General features: G+C 35.6%; 1 protein-coding gene across 1 annotated transcript in view; it reads right to left on the bottom strand.

Moving 5' to 3' along the window:
* Positions 1-24,364, bottom strand: part of LOC108763627 (phytanoyl-CoA dioxygenase-like) — a 144,475-nt gene that overhangs the window by 80,004 nt on the left and 40,107 nt on the right. Inside the window, exon 2 of the mRNA XM_018511412.1 lies at positions 20,918-21,015. Coding sequence (XP_018366914.1) covers positions 20,918-20,920 — 3 coding nt within the window. The 5' untranslated portion in view covers positions 20,921-21,015. The remainder of the gene's footprint in view (positions 1-20,917; positions 21,016-24,364) is intronic.

Here is a 24,364-nt window from a genome sequence, read left to right as displayed (position 1 = left end):
AAAAACCTTTTATCCGCATTAGAGTTGCGTGAGAACGTTTTGAAGAGAAAACGAGAAAAAAAGAGATAGAATAAAAAATAGAGAAGCTTACGTTTTTTCGTATTCATGTTTATGCGCGGATATATAATCGATCCGAAAAGAAAATCTTTATTCCTCAAGTAATTATGGTTTCTCCAAGACTGCCAAATAATACACATTATGTTAAATTGACTTTGAGATATAGAAATTAATTGAAACAATTGTGTTAAAAACACTCCAAATAATATTCCATTTTTAATTGACATACGTAATTGTTAAGTTAGAAAGGTGACATGAATCTAAATGTAACATCAAAATGTTACAAAAATAACAACATATCAGTTGTATGCTTATTTTACATTGAAGCAATAATCAAAATGTGATAACACAAGAAAAATTCTACATATGGACGCACGAATTTTTACTGTGTATACTGTTAATTTCACTTAAAAATGTGACGAGATGTACTAAAAATAGTTCATCTTTCCTCTCTCTGCTACTCGCTCCTTCTCGTTTATCGATATGATGTTTTACGAGAGAGATACACTCGTCGTATACTTCTCTCTACTGCTGCACATATTTATCGTTGCAAACGTCCTTAACCCTTATCCGGACAGTCTATTTCCCAAATTTGAACGCATTGGTGTCGGCTTTTTCTAGAACGGTCGTACCGCAAAAGAATATTGCAAAATATGTCGACATATTTTCTTATAACAAAATTGTAGAAATACCAATATGTATGTATTTAGGCGACAAAAAAGTGCAAACTATTTTCTATTTTATGAGAATTACTGGGAAAAAAGTTGTGCCATGTTTTTATAAAAACTATATATATATATATATAATTTGATAATAAAAAGAGTATGAAAAAGTTTAAAGTTTTGAAAATTTTTGTAGAATTTGTTACATGTAAATTCTTTTATGTTTCATGCTAGCTATTTATTAAATTCTAAATGAGTGTTCAACATTATACGCTACATATAGCAATGGTATATTGTAACATGTATTATACAGACTCTCATTAATATACAATTTGTATTACATAAATAAAATCAATGTTTACATTATTACATATATAATTTGTTATCTATATATATATATATATATATGTGTGTATATAAATTTATGAATTATGCTTCTCCCAAAGACAGAGAACAGAGAGAGTAATATTTCCATTTTCACCATTTATTTTTTAACAATATATATCGCATGTGCAGTCGCGAGCGATTGCGAAATCGTCGAAAACCGCGGAAAGATTAAACGTAAAACACTCTACGCAAAGTTCGACGGGATCCCTCCCGCGCTCCTCAATTAATTACCGAGCGGGGAATCGAAAATGCAGAAAGCCAGATCGTTTGCTCGGCTTCATCCGTCAAACGTTCCGAAAAGTTTTATTATCAAGACCGTAGTTAATGCAGTTTAAACCTCGCTCGCTCCGCACCGGGGTGCCGCGAAAGTTTCACCATCAAGCTAACTATTACAAGCTAGAAAACGAGATCCTCCGAGGAGCCGCTCGTGGTGGATGTAGGAGAACGCGGATAGCAGCAGGGATAAAGCACCGTCGTTGTTGATTCCTTTACTTAGGAAAGGGACTTTTATCACACTCGCGACGACTCGAATCGCGAACAATTATATTAAAGTCCTCGTTTACGGACGTGCAATTTGTGCGGATGGGAGAGAAAAGGGATTTGCGCTTCGTAGATTTACTAAAACGGACTCCTCGTCTTGCTACGCGTTCAGCGCCGCTCCGGTAAAACGGAGATTATTTTCTGTTCGTGCTCAAGTCAAGGAAGCCGGATATATCGCGGTTCTTATCTATCGTGATATTTGTGTCGCCGATGCGCTCCTAAATCAATATCGCATTACCAGGCAAATATTATATACTGAATGGTAATACCGCGGTACGTCAATCAAATTACTTGTGGATCGCGTTACGCGAGCCAATCGACCGGAAACTGCATAGCATCGAAATTATCGCGTCGCCGCCCACGGATTTATCAAAATTTGTTGCACCAGCTGCGCTTTATTAATTTCGTTTTCGATGCTGAAGCGTGCCGGCTTGCGAGTGCGGAATTACGCTTCCTTGTTCATTTTTTTTTTGCGCTTGGGAATCGCTGGTTTATTTCTATTAAAATCATGATGAAAATGAAAATCAAACAGGCGAAAAACTGAAATCGGATATACGTAGATAGTTTAGTGTCGCCTACGTAAATTTTTTCCATAAATTTTTGTTCTAGTAGTAGTTACATTAATAACAATGTAATATTTGCTTTTAGAGCAAAATTATTTCATCTCGACAGTAAGATCTGCAGCTACGAGAAGAAACTAATACAGGATAGATAATATTAATTCTATATTATTTGAGATTTTAATAATATCACTTATTATATAGTATATGTATAAAAATATACCTACATATATTTAAAAAACTAAGAAAATATCGATTGTGATTAAGAATTTTAATTGCTCTATTTTTACGCCGGCTAATTCAAGCAATTACAAGATTTTCTACTACATCTGTATGGCGGCAGTTTAAAAGAAGTGCCTAAATATAAAAATTTGCCTAAAAAATTCAATCTAGATGTCTAAGTAATTGAATACGAGGCGGAGAATATGCAAAAGGTTACCCCATCACGTCAACTGTCAGAAGTAACGTGTCAAGTCAACTCAACTTAATCATTAAGTAAATAAGCTTAGCGTTTAGCGCGCGAACTTGGCGCCAACTTTACTCAATAAATTAAAGTCTATGTTCCAGATACGAGGCGTGAAGTTTCCACGCGAGACACCCTGAACGAGTAGTTACCTGATCAAAGACTGTAAGCAGATTTATGATTGGGCGAAGATCGCTCATAAATAACGAGTGCGATGTGGCGCGCGATAATTTGTCTAGTCGTCATTTAGCGGACATCTGTCGAAGCGCGCGAAAATTGCAACCCTGTATCCGGCGCGGGCAAACATTATTAATGTTACATTCGTCTGATCGTCGGCGAAAACGTGAGTGTAACGTGAGAGATCGCGAGGTGCAATCGAATATGCGATAAACCCATACCTCTCCTTGGTCCACTCAATTTTTCCTTCCGCCCGCGCCGCCCGCGCCGTCATCGTCGTCCTCGTTGCGCGTGCACGCATCCTCGAGCGATTTATCGCACGCGTGTTTACCTCCGAAGCGCCCGGAGCGCCCGAAACGCCCGAAACGTCCTCACTGACACGCGCACGTACGCACACGTACGCACGTATGCAGAAGCGCGTGAACGCGTGCCTATGCACGCCCGTGTCTATGCGTCGCCAGTCGCCACTGCGCTCTCACGTGTGGACACGCGGCGCACGCACATCCACCCATCCGTGCACGCTTCTACGATTTTCGAGTGGTGGCACGTACATATGTATATGTATACTCGTACATATATATATAGACGAAGCAACGCCGAGATACGGCGAGGGTGGATTTCCTGTGGGCATGCGTACAACTCGCGGAATGACGGCAGTAGGGTGGAAATCGCGGAGGTTCGAGGGTACGAACGAGGGTGACACCCTGCAGTCTGACGCGGGACTTCGACCCCCGCGCTTCGACGGGGATCAAGTGACGGCGACCCGATCTCTTCATCTCTCGGTCTCGGACGAGATACAGAATTCGGTGCGCGAGTTCGTGTCGCGACGGAAGATACAGGAGGAGAGTCGTGGCAAATGCAGATACCTTCGTTCTTTTTTCGAGCATTTTCGTTGGGATAATTACGATAAAGTACATTTCGAAAAAGAAGACGACGGAGAGAGACAACACTTTTGTGTTTCAACACTTTTATTCTCGCGGTAAGCTGGAAAACTCGAACGCGTGTAACACGCGAAAGATTTCGCGCGGAAAGAATAGTCTACGTATCGAAACGTATTACACGGCATTTCCATTTACCTCGTAAATACTTTCGCGATCTTTTCCGAGTTGTCAGATTCACGAGAGAGATGCTAAAGAAAGAAAATAAAAATAAGGCAACGCGGTTCGAAAACGGTGTGTAGGCGATTTTATATTAGCGGAAAGACCCGTCGATCGCCATACATCGGGGGTCTGTCAAAATATTATATAAATTGGAGTACGTTGATTTCGGAAAGTGGTCATGCCTCTGTCGCGAGTGTTTCGTTCGTTAATTGACATGGGAACGGAAGCAGAGAAGGCAAGAGACCGATACAGGAATGTCGCGGAAGGAGGAGCCGACGCGACGGGGAGAGGGAGGCAGAGTCAGTCATGGTAAGTCGATTACTTCGTGGTCGATGATCAAACGTCGCTTTCATTAGCCACGGTCTCGGTTGCTGCGGTTAAACATTCCCGACACTCTCTCGCCGACCAACCTTGAATCAAAGATTCCATTATACACGGCAGAATTAAACGCTCGTTGACGTGCGAGAGTTTGCCTTTTTATCTTTCAGTTATCTCCTCCTAATGTTGTAAACGGATGTAAACATGTCTCGGTATTCCATAACGCAATAGTTGCTATTAAGCGAAGCTTTAACTTCTATAGTTGTACGACGTGTCAGCTAGAACGTCGATACTGAAAAATCAAACGAAATCAACTTTCGTCGCAAATTGTGAATCAACTTCCCTCGCGTTGCACGGAGGCGAACGTTTTCTCCGATACGTTTTGCATGTATAACGCGCAATATTGCGTCAGAGAAACGCCGCAAGAATCGTGCGCGTAATCGGTCATTAAAGTTCGAAGCACACGGAATCTTGGAGGTTTAAAGCGTCGAGAAAGACGCTGAAAGGTCGCCACATTTCGTTCCACGCTATTGATTTAACGTGTAACTTTGCGCAGTTTCCAAGGATTTACAACTGAAATCGCTCGATCATTCGTCGTCCCGAATACCTTAGCAAATATAACGGCGCGGCGGCGACAGTCAAACAGCGACGCTGCAGGGAGGAATCCGGTCGACTCTCCGACGCCCGGCGTCGGCGACGAGGCGACTCGTATCGACTTTCACCCTAGAGAAAGAAAGCGCGCCCTTTCTCTATCTGCAACTTCCTCTATCTCTCCCGCCGGCACTTTATTCGGGATCAAAGCCTTCTATCCGACGATTGCGAGCGCTCGGGCGGGTGTAACTTTACGTCTCACCGAGCTTTCACCATGCACCAAGTCCCAAACGTAATTTCGGTCGTCTTACGACGACCTGCACGAACTATATCTCGATCCGTATTACGTAACGACTCTTAATGCGCCGTAACTCGCGACTAGCGCGTAGGATTCCGCGAGGATTTATGGAAGCTGGAACTTCAGGCTAATTTGTAACATTACGTGCGAGTACGAGTTACGTGCTCTTGTTTCGTAATCTTGATTCGCGCGTCCAGATTATTACTTTCTTTTTTTACACTTTTTTTACAGATAAATTTCAGCCAAATTTACAATAAAATAATTACTATTTTTTATATATTCAAAACCATAAAGCAATGCAAAACGTATAAATACAGAAGACGCGAAAATATGGGACAGCTCGTAACACTGGGGATATTCGTATAACTTTAACGTAACTCTGTGTTTGTGTCGCGAAACTATATAAATTCAAAGAAAAATTTATTATGTGTGCGGAAGATATAAAGGGATATATGTTTTTATAGTCACGTGAATTCTCCATTTCCTCGCACCGAAATGGTGACTTGTTCAAAAATATCTTCGATATCCGATGTAAATAATAAAAATCAACATATCATGTTTTTCAGCGAAAATGGAAACAGATTAAAACGACATTTCGGTTTACCTACCGTAAACCGAAATATCGTTAATTAAATATTTATAGTCAAATGTAATATGTAACGTAAAGAGATAATTAATAGACCAGCTTTTATACAAAGAAAAAAGTTCTATTGATCTTACAATATGCTGTAAATAATATAATGTTGTAGTTTGTTTTAACGCCGTTTTATAATCTATACTATAGATTATAAAAATATATTCGCAGTGTTCGTAATTGCAACAAAGAATAGACACTTGTTCTACCTTCACTCAAGATACGTTACATAACTTCTAATACAATCCCACGTCTAACTAACCTGGACCACAACTTCGCAGAAGGCGGTAGTTTGGCGAAATTTGTGACTGTTATGAGGTTGTACAAGCCGCTCGGTCAAAAGCTTAATTCAATTCTCGCGGTTCGAAGAACCTGTTCTCCGCGAGATACACCTCCCTATGCTCTCTCATCGATCGTTTCGTGGAGAGAACGTCTTCGTCTTTGTTGTCATCTCGTCCATCTCTCCGAGTAGCGAAATGCTCGCGGAAGCGTTTTCTCGCACCATCGAATTTCGAGGACTACGATTTACGACAGTAATTCCGATCGCTCTGTGCGCGCTATACGTAATAACTTTGCATCTTGGCATAATATCACAGACGAACAGTTTCATCTCGAGATTTGTAAAACTATTGTCAGCTATCTATCCGTACGAACATATTTTACGATTGCAATTATATTTTATCATATACGAAGTATTCTCTTTATCCGATTTAGTCTATATTGTCTACAAGTTCTTTCTCTTCTCCTTTATGAACAACGTGAAAGGTATTTTTGAAAAGGATTTACCGATTGAAAAATAATTCAACAAAAGTGGAGTAATTTGTATATTTCTTTAATAAATAATCTTAGGCTATCCTTTTTGCAGCTAATGCAATTGGAATTTTTCGAAATAATTTTCTTTTGTTCCAATTTATGTAATTCTCTTCGTTACGAGAAGATGCGTTCTATGCCTAATTGCGACGCGTTAACGTTTAATAGCCGATTCCACAAAGTTTCTTGCTAAGAGTTATCACAACCTTTCGATCTGCCAGGCAAAGTAGCTGGGGATGCGACTTCACGCCTCAACGGGCTTCCAACCCCGGCGAAAGTTGTCAAGCACAATTTCATTTGATGAAAGTCGCCACTAAATGCGTGACAAGAGGTAATTTTTAACGTGAGAAGCCATTACAAGTGATTTTCTTCCATAACGAAAAGTCTTCGTCTAACAGGGATACTATTTCATTTGAAATTTTATTCGTGTAGAGAAAGAGACGATTTAACAATTTTTTTATTATACAAAGTAATTAAATAATTTTAAAAAATGTTTTCAAAAATCAAATATGAATTATGAAATGCACAGTTGAATTTTAAATGTTATACTGAATGCTCAGAGATTGGGTTTTCTCTTTTATCGATAGTTTGTGTGTGTGTGTGTGTCTGCAGTATTATTAATAAAAGCGGATAAAAAACGAGTCTTCATAAAAAAATATATTACCATACAACAATACATCTATATGTATGAGTTTATTTAATTTTTCCTCTTTTGATGCTAATACAGTGGAATGTTATAATCCTTGGAAAATAACTATGTTCCTTTAGCATAATGTTATCACTAGTGTTACCATAATAAATTGATATTCTGCCAATACGAAGACTTCAAGAAGAAGAAGAATAATATAATTTCTACATGAATTATACAAGTCTGACAAAGATACTATTTAATTGAATCATCATGATAATTTTGGAAGAAATATAGCACTTCAGCATCGTGTATTCAAAGTAACAGTGAAAAAATATTCAAATAATATCGTATAAAGGTGAAGTTAGAACGTTAAATACAATCGTCCACGAACAGTTGCTATCTACTTCGTTTCAGTCACACAAATTTGGTTAGTTCACCGCAAAATGGTTAAATTTCTCGTTTAAAAGTCTCTCGTGCACATTTCCTTGGCTGTTAGGCAAAGGGTTGTTATCATACTCTCTCGATCTACCCTGCAAAACTAGCTGCGGATGTAACTCCGCGCTTCATCGAACTTCCTCCGAAGGGCACAAATCCCCAACGTAATTTCAGTCAGAAACGACCACATCTTAATACGTATTATATAGTGACTTTTAACGCTAGTGAAACATACAACCACGACAGAAAGTTTTAGTCAATATGTAGAGTGGCATCGGTACAGGAAACTATGATCTGTATAACCAAAAAGTTAAATTAAACTACCTCATAGTACGTTACAGGAAGACTCGACTTCCGAGACTTTTAGACTTAATAATTAAATTAATTTTTAATTAAAAAAGCTCGTTTTAGATTCATAATATATTCTAATTGGATAAACATCATTTAGATCATTTATTATGTGAATCCGCTTAATTATAAATTATCTGATATTATATCTAATGAAAATGTGTCTGATACTTATACAAAGTACGATCACTAATCAATTATACCGAAAATGAATTAGGAAAAAAGTTGTGTCTAATAGATATTAAGTTATCGTTGTAACCGATCGATCATGATTGATCATTTTGTCATTTAATAAAAACAAATAAAAAAGAAAATATATGTATCTTTAATTTCTTATTTTCTTCTAGTCCTTGCTACCGTGAATAAAATTAAAATTTGTTGAATAAAAATAAATTAAAATTTAAATATAAATTAGCGCCGAATTAATATATCGTGTGGAGAAGCATACGGATTATGTGAAAGAAGTAAAATAGAGTAATTACATTTTTCTTTACTGGTTAGGACGACATAGGTATCTCAAAATTGACATTTGAAAATGGAATTGCTGTATCAAATCTCAGCCACCGGAGCAGAACAGTTGAAATCCAAACGCCGCCATGCTTTGCTACTTTGTTTTCCTATAGTGATTTTCGAACACGAATTTTTCCTAAATTTTTTTCGCAAATTGGGAAAAAAGTTGTGTCGGATTTGAAAAATTCCGCATACATGTTATAGCAATAAAATGAAACAATAAAAACGACAAGCTTGAAATTACGCGTATTTAGGACATTATTATACAGTTGGAAGATATGTACAGACAAATATGTAAATGACGAATGAGCAGATTTAACATAATCGAAGCAAGTATACCAACTATTTGAAATATTGAATTTAACCTGTATAAATATTCACGAATTTCTAATGTTCTCTGTTATAATATCCGAGTCGGTATTTTAACCTTCGTGTTCATATAATTTCGTTTTATCGTTGTTTGCTTTTAAAAACTCCCTACGTAAGTTTTATTCGATGTACGGTATAAGATGTATTTGCACGTAAGTAAGGACGCAGAGACCTCGTAAGGATGCAACTTCGTACTCCAACAAAGTCATAGTTTGACGTATAGGTAACAGTGGAAACATGATAGATGAGACAAGAATCGAAAGTTCTGAATGTTTCGCTGCACCGAGTACAACACTTCCAAAGTGCTCTTAAATCTGAAATCTCTGAAATACTTAAGTACGCGAGGTATCATACAAATTATATCTAATATGCACTTAATGATATTTATGATACGAACATCAACGGCGTTCAATGTAAAGGTATCGTACTTTATCTGCTTTAAAAATGCATAACGGAAATATGGATCAAGAACTTAAAATTATTCCTTGGAAATTGGACGTAATGCGACTGACTTTACAAAGCTATTATTCAGGAATAAAAAGTTCGCCAAGTACAAACTTCATCCACACAATACTTCTTAAGAAGTGTCACGAAAATTTATTCCTCAAAATTCACAGCCAGTAGACTATACGTCGACGGCTGAACCCAACAGTTTAACATAGATCGTTGGCCCACTTTTTACCTTCATTCGAGACTTGGTGTGCGTGGCGGATCAAAGGCCGTGATAAGAACGAAGTTTCATGACTTCTTGTTTGTGTAATTTATGTATTCGTATATGTTCACACTTTTACCCGGAAAAGTTTTAGCGAAGTATGAAGGGCAGTTCTGCTAAAGTCCGAAATGTAGTTGATTGAAAGAAGATGAAGGATTCCGCGAAATTTCTAATCACGTATCATATAGTTATAACCGAGTGTTCCGCGAGTTCTCAAATTAAAAGTTGTTTGAAATGTAATCAATCTTTACTTCGTTACAAGTCGATTATTCCCTTGTCGGCGCTGTGCTCGCAACAACTTCACATTTCGAATATTATATATTGATTTCATCAGGATTCAGACTTTCCATAAGAAAATATTTTGATTAGTCCCAAATTAGCAATGTAAACTAGGACGTTTCCGATTCTATGCCGTAGAGGCATATCTCTTGTAATCACAGCTTTAAGAGAAATTGTGCGTCCTTTTGGAAAAAGGAGAGCCATATCTTTTCTAAATCTTCGCACAATGCGGAGTGAGAAGGGTTAAAAAGATGCAGTTCTCTCGCGTTATCATATTTCTCTTTGCAGATATTATTTGTTGCACAGGCCGCGTGTATACGACGCGGTCTCATAAAATACGTGTGACACGCTAAAATAACGACTGCACTCTTGCAGGTCATTGTGTGAGCGCTTATGTACGACCGGCTGACGCGAATACTTTTTGTCCACGAATGTTTTATATGTACTGCTCATTGCACACTCCCTATCAAGCAACGGATTCATACGAGTCGTTAAATTGCAACCCGCGTTTATAAAAAGCAAGAGACTCGTACGATCGTACTGAACATCCTTATTTCCGTGCTACTTCCGAAAACTTTATAGGAGAGATGTGTAAATTCTCGGCAAATTTTCTTCCGCAAAAATATAAAAATCTTCTAAGTCACATTAAAAAATACTTAAAAACATATGGCTAATTTTAAATGTTTTATTGCCGACGGTCAACTTTTGTTAGAAGTATTTTGCGTATACTCAATTTTAATTTGGTTTTATTTCCGACTGTCAACTTCTGTTAGAAGCATTTTGCGCATACTCAGTTTTATTTTCTAAGTACTCTATTGTAATACGAATAATTTAATCTTGAGAATAGTTGACACGTAACGTTAATTATACACTAGTTTTGACTTATTTTTGAATTGTTACAAATTTTATTATTGACTCTTATTTCATCCCTTTTCACATTGTTTATATAATTTATATTAAGAGTCCTTGATATTTCTTTGTTATTAATATTTAAAAAAATTTGATATTTTAGATGTCAGTAAAAGAATATGTTTTTAAACATAAAAATTTTCCTCTTTTCTAATCTATCTATCCTTACTATTTAATGAATATTCAAGTATTCTAAACGTTAATTTCTTTGATTTTAAAATAATATTATTTATACATATTTTTCATTGAAAAGTAACGTTAAAGTTCTTCTGTATTATAATTCTTATAACGGAAGAAGATTAATAGAATATTTCGAATCTTTTATTCTACACGAATAAAAAATATTATTTATTGTTTATTTTCGACATTTTTAATTTTACGCTAACTTAGCAAGTTCGATAAGATGCAGAAAAAGATTGATTTATCAGAGTTAACAATGAGATAATTGCGGTGAATTTATCGTGGCTAACACTTGCATGGAGATGGACGAACGAGCGATGCTCGAATCGCACTTGACCCGGAAAATCTGATTTTCGCAAATTCGCTCCGTAGTAGCAGACCAACAGACGGAGATACCCGACATGGAAGAACCCACGAAATTCGATTTTCGGGATTTGTGTACAGGTCATCCGAGCTAAAAGCGTGAGCTGCCGAGTTAGCGAATAAGCGCTCAAAAGGAAAGGCAATTGGGAGAGATATCTCTGAATCCTACCTATCATCTCTAGACAAGAACAAATATGTATTTGCTGAAACTGTGATGCTATAAGTCCTTTCAAACAGAGAGCCAATAAGTTAAAGCACGCGATAAACTGTTGGATAACGCACGAATATCTTTCTTGTTAACAACACGAAACGGCAGGAAGTTTACTTATTAGCAAGTTTGGCATTAAGTGTATAATTTGCATTTAAATATTTAAATACAACATTTACGTGATAAAAAAGTTGTAAAAAAGTTGTTTTTAAAATGGACTGTATAGGTGTTAAAATATTACAAAATAATGTAGCTATTATATATATATATATAGTAATGTTAAAAAATTATAAAATTATTGTGGATATTCAATAATTATTTTGATAAATGAAAATTTATCGTATTATGCCTGATTGGTTTGTATTCCAAGTCAAAGTTATCGTTTAATTTAAAATGAATATTATATCGTATCCTTTGCCGAAAGTTCAGAACTCACTTTAAACTGTAATTTTCAGACTGACATTGTAGCGTAAACTATACGTGACATATGTTGTAGCCACGGTTAATATCTGAAATTAAATACGAATTTGCTAGGAGTTTAATTATGCGAACTACTAAATACACTCTACGTCGACCCGTCGTGCTCGTGAACACGTCACTAAATCGTCGGTCATACGAAGCATATTAATTTACGTGGGGATCGACCGCATGATTCTGATCCAGCAATTACGTAGATTCATTTCGTCACTCGTACCGCGACGGCTCACATCGTCGACTCACGGAAATCGTTAACCACTCCAAACTACAAGTATATGCAAAATTCACCATTGCCTCCTCTTAACATTTTCTCTCCCCGTTCATTTTCCCTCTTTTCCGCAGAAATTCTTGTCGAGACTCTCGAGGATGCTCGACTCTACCACTGAAAAATAGGCCAATTAAGGTAGAATGGGAATAGAAAGGATTGTATACCATTAGCGCATAATGTCCTTCAGAATTTACCGCGTTAATGAAGCACAGTTTTATTCGTAGTTTATATGTTCGATTACGTTTATTGTAGTCAACTTACTTTGAGAGAGAGAGAGAGAGAGAGAGAGAGGAGGGGGGAGAGCGCGAGAGACAGAGCTTTTTAAACGAATAATGATAATTAGTAAGCAGTGATATAAATTAAAGCTGACGTAGAAATTAAAGTTAAAATTAATGCGGCTGGTGTAGCACTCCTTTAGTGCAAAGTTTTCAAGAGAAATTTCCATTTAAAAAGCACACAAAGATATCAGGAAATATCATACCGTAACGATTACGAAGCGAAGGCGTAAATAAAAAGCAAATATGGTGATGTGGCTAGCAAAATCCAATCGACAGAGGTCCCTTGTCGATTCCAATAATTCGGTTTGCTACCTCACATATTCTTGTATATATACACACACACACACATATATACATATATATCGTTCCACGATATGATTGCCAAAATTCATGTTATATATCTTAATATGCAACTGCTGCACAAATTTTATCATTTGTGTTGTATTGGTGATGTTAATTCTACAAGATAATTTAAAAATATTGTAGATTGCCAAAACAGACGTATTCCTTGATCTTTAAATAACGTTAAATAAAGAATTCAGCGTAATAAAAAATACATGTATAATAAGAATTTATTTACATAAAAGATTCTCATAAAACTAAAATGAAAAAATTTTTACAGGCTCACTGATATAATTATTTTCTTGTGATATCTGACATCTATGGTGTAACAGTTTGATGTTCGATATTGATCAGGTATAATCAGATATCTGATCTTCATATAATGTAAAATTATTAAAATTCCATTAATGTGTCAGATAAAATGAGAAATCACATCTACATCGTTATTCATTAATTAACATTTTAATGCAATCAGAACCTTTATACGTGACTACACATTCGTTATAAACTAATATTAGCTTCTCTCGAGAAGGATTGAATAACGACAGCTTTCATACATAATGAAGGATATACTTGTACATATATATACATATATATATATTTTACATGTGTATATGTACACACATAAAATTATTGTGCTATATTTCCAACATAATAATATTTTTAATAGTAATTATATAACTCCTTACTCTTTATAATTTAAATTATCTTTTACTTTTATTTTTTTAACTATTTATTATGTATTAATCGTAAAAACACATATATGTGTGTGTGTGTGTGTGTACTAATTTAATTTGGTATTGAAAGAATTGTTACAAGCTATTTCCGATTTGTTCCAATATGGGCGAAATTGTACGTATGTATCAAGCTGTATCAAATGATTGTTGTTTTTATTCGGGAAGACTATCAAAAGTAAGAAGCAGTTTAGAAGTAGCGCGAGCTCACGCAATCGATCACGACGGCCTCAGCACTTTGGAGAATTAAATTCCGTCACACAGAAGCGGAGACGTACATAAGCGTCTCGTACGAATACTAAACTTTTCCTTCCTATCCTCTGAGGCGAAAAGAAACTCGTCCTTGGTATCGACATCTTTCAACGATAAATCACCGTGGATACAAAGAACACTTAATGCGCCCTAGCATTTCAAATGCAATTTCATTCTCATTAATATGGTTATTTATAATTCTCTTAAAATGACTCAATAAAAACTATGTAGTAAAATACTGATAATTTTTGAATGCAAAAAATTAAGTTTTTTTTATATTACAAAATTTGTTTAAATTAAAAAAATTTATCTTTTACAATTTTTCGTATATTAAACTTTAAATTAAAATTGTTGAAATTAAATCTAAAACTGATTGAAAATTTTGAAAATTATTTAAAATTGGAATTAACAATAAACTATTTTTTGATATTAAGTAAGTGTATACTTAAAAGCCTTTTCAGTAAAGTTTTTTAATTATCTTGAGACCTATTGAGAAAGCTGTAATCGAAAGAAAGTTATGCGGTCATTAGCAAACATACCTATATCTCAAATAATTGGCAGATAAACGATAAAAATAAAAATTTGGCTCATGGAATTTTTATACGTGATTTATTACATTTTTCTATTATTAACGATCTATCGCTGACAGCGCAATTTGATAAATGAAAGTGCTCACTTTAGGGTGCTAATTACCGACACAATTACTCGGTAGATACCGTTAATCAGATCACATCGCAAAAGGCGAGACGAAAATATGATTTTTCTTTGCGAACGATAATGAATGTGCATTAGTTACGTAATTTGATACATTTTCCGCTAACAATTATTCAATCAAATTTTGTTAAAATTAAAATATTTTTACGAAATATATACGACACAATAGACATAAACGTGTATTTATTTCATAAAAAGTTGGACTTAATTATAAATGTGATGTTACCTCTTTTTTAGACTAAAAAAATATTGTAAAATTTACTTTAATTGGATCAAAATGCATACATTTAAAGATGTATTATATGTATTTTAATAATATATAAGTTGATATAATGTATCAGTCAATGTGTCACAGCAGAAATTTACTTCTAATTTTCCTTTTGCTAAAAAAGTTAGTAACATAAAAAAATTAATTTTCGGACTTGATTCTATATTATATAACTATAGTTTAATTGTATATATCTCTTAAAAATAATCCTATGATACATATATATAAAATCGAGAAAAAAATGTTCGTTTATTAAACGAGCATCATGGAATTTTGACAATATTGTCGTGATTTGAATTCCTGATCAATAGAAATCCTGTATTTTGCATGTTTTTTCTCGAATCTCCGTTTTTGATACGACATTTCGTATATATAGTCGTATATGGTTACGAGTATTTTTTTTTCCTGGAATATCTGCAGATATAGTCATATGTAGGCGAATAGCAATTTCCTGTAGCGATCTGGCGTAACACAGCCAACCACTTTCGAGCACTCACATTCAGAACGTAAAAAAGCCTTTCTGCCTTTCGTATGCACCTAATTTCGCGGACCACGATTCTGATCTGGTTCGTTGTAACGCAGTAATTACATAAAAAGTGGCAAAGAATTTTCCTCGGGGCATTCTCACGCCCGTTACACCGTTGCAGAAAACTGTACGTGCAGGATTTAACAATTATCGTTGTAATATCGCAGTCGTAAAATACGTACGTGCACTAGTTTGCAAAACTGGGTCGTGAAAGAAGCGTGTGAGACGTGAAATCAATGTCGATGGGTTCTTCTTGCAAGCGTTTGCTTATGAACAGCACAAGCCTCTCGATTATAGTACAGATAAAACCTGGCCTTTCTTATGCGCTTCCTTATATACGTGATTTATCGAATCCTCATAAATTTCCTGCATTTTCCTAACGCCATCTTTTCGCTATACGCGATTATGCATATAGCTTTTTCTTCGACGGATTATCGTCCAACTATGGTATGCGCGGTCACGTATCCGACGCAACAAGATCAACTGAAACGAGCTTGAAAAGAGCTCTGCAAGAGAAGCGCATAATGCTCGAAGAGAATGAGTTTCGAGGTAACGTGCCAGAATCGAAAGATCGATCGAAATTGAGGGCGGGGAAGGAAATCATTAACACGTTTATCTCGCTTAAATTTAATACGTGATTTTCTTGCGGATCTACTGGCAACCAAAGTCGCAAGAAACCTTCTCAAGTTGATCGACTTTACAACCAAATAGTAGGTTCACCGCAGTATGTTGTAAAACGTTAACTATATGATCCCGAAAACTGCGTTTATCTGTGATTGTCACTCTGTTATGGTAGTCACGTACATATGCGGAACCACGTATAGCAATTTTGCATGGGGACCCGACGGAACAAGATCAACGGGAATGAGTTTCCAAAGCGCTTTGTAGCGGAAAGTCGATGATGCTCGAACGAAGGAAGAATTCCGGGGAAAGGTAAGGGGGGGGGGGGGGGGGGGGGAGGTACGATAGAGGCGGGAAAATCTAGTTTGAAACTAGCGACGAGAGCCGATAGTGATGCTGCAAAGGGAGATAGAGTTTTTATGTCAAAACGAGCATGGCGTCGCAGCAGATAGGAGGGTTGGAAAGAAGTGGTATTTACCCGCGGTGAGTGTACGAGAGAAGCTGTAAATAACCATGGTTTCTTCCTCTTTCCACTTTCCCTTGTCCTCTTCCCTTTTCTTCCATTTCCTCTCTCTCTCTCTCTCTCTCTCTCTCTCTCTCTCCCTCTCTCTCTCTCTGGTTTGTATCCTTTTTTCCTTGCCTAGCACGTACGCAACGCCAGAGATTGTGTTTCATTGTGTAGGTAGATCGTTAAAAAAAGCACAAAGAGAAGAATTTTTATCACTGACAATTATGATGCCCTTTGCGAGGTCCCTCCGCGCGCGATCTTATTACGTGTCTATGGTAACTAGCAGAAATGTCTTTTCATCCAAAAAAAAGACTCGAAAAGCGCGAGAAAAAACAAATATTTACTCGAGAGATGGGATTACTTGTAAATGTTACCGGATTGAGAATTTGAATAAATCTCTACGTAAATACCATTTCTAAAAATATTGTTTCTCCATGTCTTCGACATTGCGTATACTCTTAAATAATAATTAATAAAAAAAACTTTGTAGAGCACATGTTTCTCTATTAAGATTATTTAAAATATTTTTACTTAACCAAATGCTAAATATTTATTTAAATAAATTTGTAGATATAATTTAACATTTTCAGTTGTAACGCGAATCTGGTACATAAAATAGGGATTCGAAACTTGCTTATTATTTCATTATTTTATGATTCTAATAACTAGCCTACACGTTTGGCATTGAAGTAAACGTCAGTAGAGCGCATATGTAATTGCATTTCTCTAATTAAACGCGCACGTTTACGCGGTTAATAATCCAATTTCGCTAATTTCTTTTGTACGCGCAGAGCGTTGCAATCTTCCTTCCGCTATAAACGTTACAGTCACGGACAATATTAGCTGGATTAACAGTTAATGTCAGCCTTGTTAGTATATCACTTTAATATAACAAAGGTAAGAAAACGTCTCAGTAGCGAGAGAGTGAATGTTCTCGATCGCGAGGAAAGTTAACATTGCACGAGTTGGAAGAAAATTACAAATGCAAATCGTAAAGCGGAAAATAGTGGCGCCAGAGTTACGTACACTTTCGTCGACGATCATCCGCCAACGACGACATTAACAGAGAGAAATGGTGAGTGACGTGATCGTTGGTACGTGCACGACGAGGTTGACGTTATCGCGCCACCGAATCGGAATACCTTTCGCATGATCTATTTAACGCACCGATGAGCACGTGCGTCGTTCGTTGGCGAATCATCTTGGTGGTGACGACCGCGTGGAGCCCCGTCAACTCGCGGCGCGGCTTGGATGCCATTTTCAGGGCACACGATGAATATTCTTACGCGCGCGTCCTTCCAACCGAAACTGAGCTCGCGGCGCTACGAAACAAATATCCACCCGCACAAACGTCGCGTCGAGAAGGGCGCGACAGCGACAGCGACAGCGACAAGGGTGCGAGAGGGGAGCCGGGACGGTGCCGGTGGCTTCATATTGTACGGCACGAGGTGCCGACGGATATACACCAACACGTGTACCGTAAATGTAATTACAGCTTAAAGGGAAGTTCCATCCTAAGCGATCCTTCGCGGTCGAAGTGGGTTCTGCATTAATTAGAAGCCAACTTAATTAATACGCGCTTGTATGCCGAGCGTATACCCTGCCACGGGAATCTTGCCTACACGAAGAAAGGAAACACTCCTTCTTGCGCCAACACTTTAGGGAGCGTAGCCGCGCTCGCGAGTCTGGTATACGTAAACCGACTTCGCAATATCGTTGCTTTTTACCGGCACGTCGGATTTTCATAAAGAATTTGCATTTAGGTAGTCGTACGAACGGTAAGCTCAGAAGATTCGAGTGTAGCATGCTCTCTTCTCATTACTCGAGAGAGAATCTCTGCTTACCAACTCTCGAAGAACGAACAATTCGCAATTACGTGCCTTGCACGAGTTAATAGAACGCGACCCCAAGATTGTTTAAGAAACGCGCGCTGATAAATATTTGGCTGCACACACAACAACTCAATAATCTGTTTTAATAAAAATTCATTATTTATTATAACTGGCTGCGCCACAATCTGACTGTAATAATGATTCTGCACGTACGCGAAATGATAAGCAAACCTACTACTAACGCGCAAACAATGATACTTGTACTACTATCTGCGAGCGATAGTGACAACATTTTTCTCGTACATTTTTATGTACGCTTCGGGCACATTTCCGCCGTCGTCCCATACAAGGGTGCACGCTGCGGCGCGGAAAGGTCGGGAAATATTATCCTAGCAACACGAGAGAGTATGAATTATTTAAGCGCGCGCGGTGTGGAGGTAGAAGTGCAGAAACTATACCGAAGGCATTGCATCGTTTTGTAATTTCTGTCAGCGCTTGGAATTTTATGGTTACACGAACTCACCGCGTTCACGCTACGCGCGCTCACAAATAGGTTGCGCATGTGTAATTCCTTCAGATTAAATTATAATTTTAATCGCACATAGAATTAACCGCACATTCGTATGCGGTACGTCATATGGGTTAAAAACAGTGTCCCGAATATGCATGTACCATTTTCTTCAATTTTTATTTATCGCTGTAATTTATCGCTGCCATGTTTAGATATACTCTAAATTTATAATATCTCTTATACTCAACTTTTAAGAAAGCCTAATATTAAAACAGTATTAACAAGAGTTAATATAAACAGGAAATTATAATTCAATTGAAAAAATATAAATAAAAATCCTCCACTTTTTTATTGGTCTCTATGAAATTACGCAAGATATCTATCGCCGCATGCGAGATCTATAAAAATTTCAAAAAGATTTTGGAGAAATGGCCGTACATAAATCTCGAGATTTTCCGATCCTATCTAAAACCCGAAAGAACAGTTGTCGCAGCAGTGGTACCTTATGGATGGGTGGATAACCTACGTTATTTCCGTAAATTATGTCTCGTGGCACTATGATAGTCTCGATCTAGTGATATATTCCGTCAATTAAGGGTGCTCGATAGCCGGAAATTTGTCGACCATGCCGGAAAATGGATTTAGATTGGATGGCTTTCCCAGCAGAATGTTGTATGTGGGTCAAGATATAGAAGATATGATAGATCAACTTATTATCGTTGATGTTATACACTCGCGATTTGTATTATGTCGCAAGTTAAAAATATAAATTAGGTTTGCACTTTTGATATACCTATTGTCGTGTAATTGTATAAGTCTAAATAATATATAACACGTTTGTTGTTGATATTTTTGTAAAGATTACTAGAATTCTAATTTTTTGATGAAATTCGATTATAAAATAAAAAGTTTGTAATTATCTCGCTCTATCCACACGAGAGCTTTGTCAAAACTTATCAGACACCCTGTATGTTTGTACAGTGGTATATGTGGGTATACAGCATATATCTAAATATACATATATTTATTCTTTAACCCTTTGAGGGGTAGTGGGACGTATACGTCCCACCTTTTTGTTCTTAGTTTTTTCCATATTTCTGATCTATTTTGCAGTTTGTATGCGCATATGAGTACTTTTTAGACTCTTAGGGATTTAACTTTTATGAAAAATTACGTTAATTTATTTATTTGCAATTTTGTTATAAACAATTAATGTAAAAAAACTCGGTTTTTTTTTCAAGATAAATTCGGCTATTCTTAAACGTGAAGTGATATAGAGCTCTGAAAATTTTTATGTGTGTACCCCATATCTGAAACTATAATATATATATTTTTTAGAATTTCTGTTTGCTAGTTTTTCCGAAAAAAATTTTTCAAGTTTTGGAAAATTGATCTTTTATAAGTCTATTTATTATTTATTTTGTAATTCTAACATCAGAATCGTAATCAGCGATCCCGAAAACCCATAGATGATCTATGATTTCAATAATTTGTTTAGGAGAAAAATGTGCCCCTCAAGGGGTTAAAACATATTTTAAAACATAATTCATATAATATGAAACTTTTATGATTTGATTAACAGTCATACACCTTTTATTAATTCGGCATAGTATTTAAACGAATATGTAAATATTGAGAGCAAGTAAATATCCATAATAATAAATATAAGCACTCATTATAAATGCATAGATTTGTTTGCTTTTATGCATCATAATTCATTTGTGATTTATTTTAAACGAGTTACAATTGTATAATATATAAATTAAGTGGTTAAAATAATTCTTTCCTTTCTGTTAGATAATTTATTAATGTTTACTTAAATATATAGATGTGCAAAGTAATTGTACAGATATTAATAATAATATTGATAATAATCTTTGCAAAACTTTCTGATACGAATAATTAATTGTATTTGTTATAATTTATTCGTTGGCAGTGATATTAAACTGGTTTTAAAATCGTGCCTACATTTTACGTAATATTTCCTACGCTATAATTAAAATTCTAGGATAGAATTTAGTTTTATTAATACATCATTCACTCACCATATTCACTACTATATTGTTGATCCCTCACTGTGTGACTCTCCCTTTTTCCTCCGTATTTGTGGTGGCGGTATGCTCATCGAACCATATTTTCATTCCTGTCACAACATAAACCGATTCATTCAAGCACCCTTCCACTTCATCATCCACACGAGAGTCGTTATAGTCAATTCGTATGACATAGATTACTATATAATACGTATAATTTTACATGATTTTACATGTACACGGCCACATCACGACTTTCAGCCAGAGAAAACATGTAATCATATAATTATTTAGACCTTTCGATATAGTTCGAGATACACGCTATACGTCCTTTTGAAGATGAAAATTAAAATAATATTTTTTTAGAAATATCAAACATGAGTGCATTTTCAATAATTAGAAAAAATTCTCGATAGGAAACGTTACTTTTTGTTTATTAAATTTTGTTTATCAGATATCCTATATAGAGATTATTTAAAAGCATAAAACAATTGCACAATTATTAAACCCAATAAATAATCATTTATTAGCGTTCAAGTAAAGTCATGAAAAAGTATGAGATGGAAATGTGGGGTTTCCAATTTTATCTCTCTCTCGAAATACAGCAGTATATATATAACACCAATTCTCGCGTCCTTCGCGATCAGTCTTTCCAGATGGCGTCCCAAAAATGTAATTACTTTTATATGCGTGGCTATAGGTGTAATCGGTCGATTTGGATGAAAATTGAAACGACCTGGAAAAATTTTCTGAAAATACCTTGATACCATATCGCACGATTTCCCATTTCATATAAATCGAGTTAGCATAAAAATCATAAAACCTATAACGGAAAGAGATCGCTATTATTGTTTAGTTTCAACTGAAATCGGTGACATTTAATCATATTGCCGAAAGTTATACAGAATTTTAACGAAATGTGTGCAATTATCGAAATACGCGAACAGATGAAAATAGCTTACATTTCATTTAGTAAACCTGAAATATTGTTATGATTTCGTCATAACAACATTTCACTTTATTATTATTAACCGTCATGTATAAAAAGTAATGTATCAAAATTTTTAACAATTTTTATTTTTTAAATAAAAATAAAGATTTTAATATGTTTACGTACTAATGACATATCTGTAAAATATTATATTATATTATTGGCCATCTTTTTTTTCATCATCTTTTTATATTGGGCCGGAGAAAAAGTTTCTTCGTATTTTTTAATTCAAAATTGTATATACAATATCTTCGTCAAAAATGAACGAAACTTAAATTAAAAAAAAAGGGTTTAAAGCTTGAAATCTCTACTTTTGAAAGGTTACTATATTTTTTGAGTTTCTGTGAGTTTGGTAATTTTTACATTTAAAAAATTACGAGTTAAAAAAGATGAAAAATTTTCTTTTCACTTTGAGGGTCTCCCACGTGTTCAAAAAAAATTTACGAAAATTTTCGACTAACTATCGTGAAAGCTTGAAGCTTTCTCTACAAAATCATTTTTTTAAAATGTTCCTATGATTTTTTATTACTGAGTTGTTCACAAATTAAGTAAAGGAGCATTCTAACTTTGATTGCTCATAATTCCGATAAAAATCATCATACCGCAATTTAAAAAACATATTCTTAAAGCTGAAACTTTGCTCTAACGAATGAAATAATTGTAACGAAAATTTTGCAAATGGAAAACTTTTGAAAAAAAATTTTTTTAAATACAAAGAAACTTTTTCCTCGACCTAATATATAATTAAATATATATATGTATACACATAATAGTACATACATACATTTTATATGTGTAATATTTTAAATTAGTATATAATCTTTGGATCTTTACAATCTTATTGGCACTCGAATAGTTGATAAGTTCAATGTGACGTGATTCGGTGATTCCCTTTAAATTATAAAATCGTGTTACATTCGCTCCTTTACATTCACGGCACGTTATGTACAATATTGCGCGTTTACGTTTAAAGTCCCACCCCCGTAGACTAATGGGAAAACTAGCGTTGCGCGCGACTTTTTACCGTTAGATTAAAATATGCAAATAATCCGGGACCGACGCACCCGTAACTCGGTAGCCACCCTCCTGGAGCGTGCAGCGCGGCGCGACGTGTCGCGTCGCGGCGCCAACCCTCCCGACCGCTCACGAATCCGCAAGCCATCCCACAAGCCACCCACTCGCTCGCGTTTTACCCCTGGGCCCACGAGCCACCTCCCCTTCTGGCATAGAGAAACCCCGCGTGATGTACGTATTCGCCGTCGCGACACCCGGGGATACTCGCGGAGATTACGAGAGTGCAACGGGGAGTGCGGAATTACATTTTAATTTCATCGGTAGCACGTTCCTATTACAAGTCCCTTCACCGTACCCGTACAATGTACGACATAAACTATCGGCGATTGAAACAACCTTTACCTTCGTAAAACAGGACGTTGGAGGATAATTTCTGCGTAACAATTTTGCAAGTTCATTCGCACTATACACTGTCGGATTAGAATAATATTTTAACATTTTAACACATATAAGTTTTTAAGTCTCACTGCATATTGACATTATCTAAATATCCACTATCGATTGACTTTACATATTTTATTTCTGACTCTACTTTTTCGCCTTTGAACGAGAAAATAGTTTTTCAATTGGACCTCTGCTGCATATTAACGAAGAAAATGTGCATCGATATGGCAATCATCATTAATTTTTATGTTAGACTTAGAGAGAATGTGGCTTTTATTACATTATAATTAAGAATTATTTTATATGTTTGTTATCCGTTGAGGGTATTATCATTTAAATATTAAGATTATCTTTTTATTTATTATTTTAATGAACTGAGGAAGACTAACATAAGTAAAGTCGAAACACGTTTCCTACATATTATATTTTAACTAATTGGGTAACACACACACACACACACACACACTCCAATAAACCATTTTATATTTTTGACCTAATTATTTACTCATAAATTTTTGACCTTTCTATTACTACTATTAAAATATTTTAAACTTAAATAGTAAATTTCTAATTTTATTATATTGTTAAAAATATTATTTATTACTAATAAACTAATTAAATAATCAAAATTGTAATATGTCCAGAATCTTGTCACACTTGACGATATTCTAACCGTAAGATATAAATAATATTTTAATTCCATTACCTATATTGGAAATGGGAAAAAATATACATAATGCATATTATTAAATACGATCAATTCACATAATCATAAGCATATTACATTCGTAATTTAGCAACAGCGTATAACCTATTATAATAATTTTCTACATCCCTCGCAAGATTATACACGTTTAAAATTAAAATGAGATTGTTAGGTGAACCGCTCTGCAGAAACGTGTAACGGGTAGACGTAAAACATGTACACATTGCGTTCACACCACGACATAAACCGTCGCTAAACCGAGGTAGGGACCCAAGTACGTGGTATACGTGAACGTACAATAGCT

This window comes from Trachymyrmex cornetzi, unplaced genomic scaffold (assembly GCF_001594075.2).
Source record: "Trachymyrmex cornetzi isolate Tcor2-1 unplaced genomic scaffold, Tcor1.1 scaffold371, whole genome shotgun sequence".
Taxonomy (NCBI): Eukaryota; Metazoa; Arthropoda; class Insecta; order Hymenoptera; family Formicidae; genus Trachymyrmex; species Trachymyrmex cornetzi.
The sequence above is the reverse complement of the archived record's forward strand: the minus strand, read 5'-3'. Positions and strand labels throughout refer to the sequence as shown.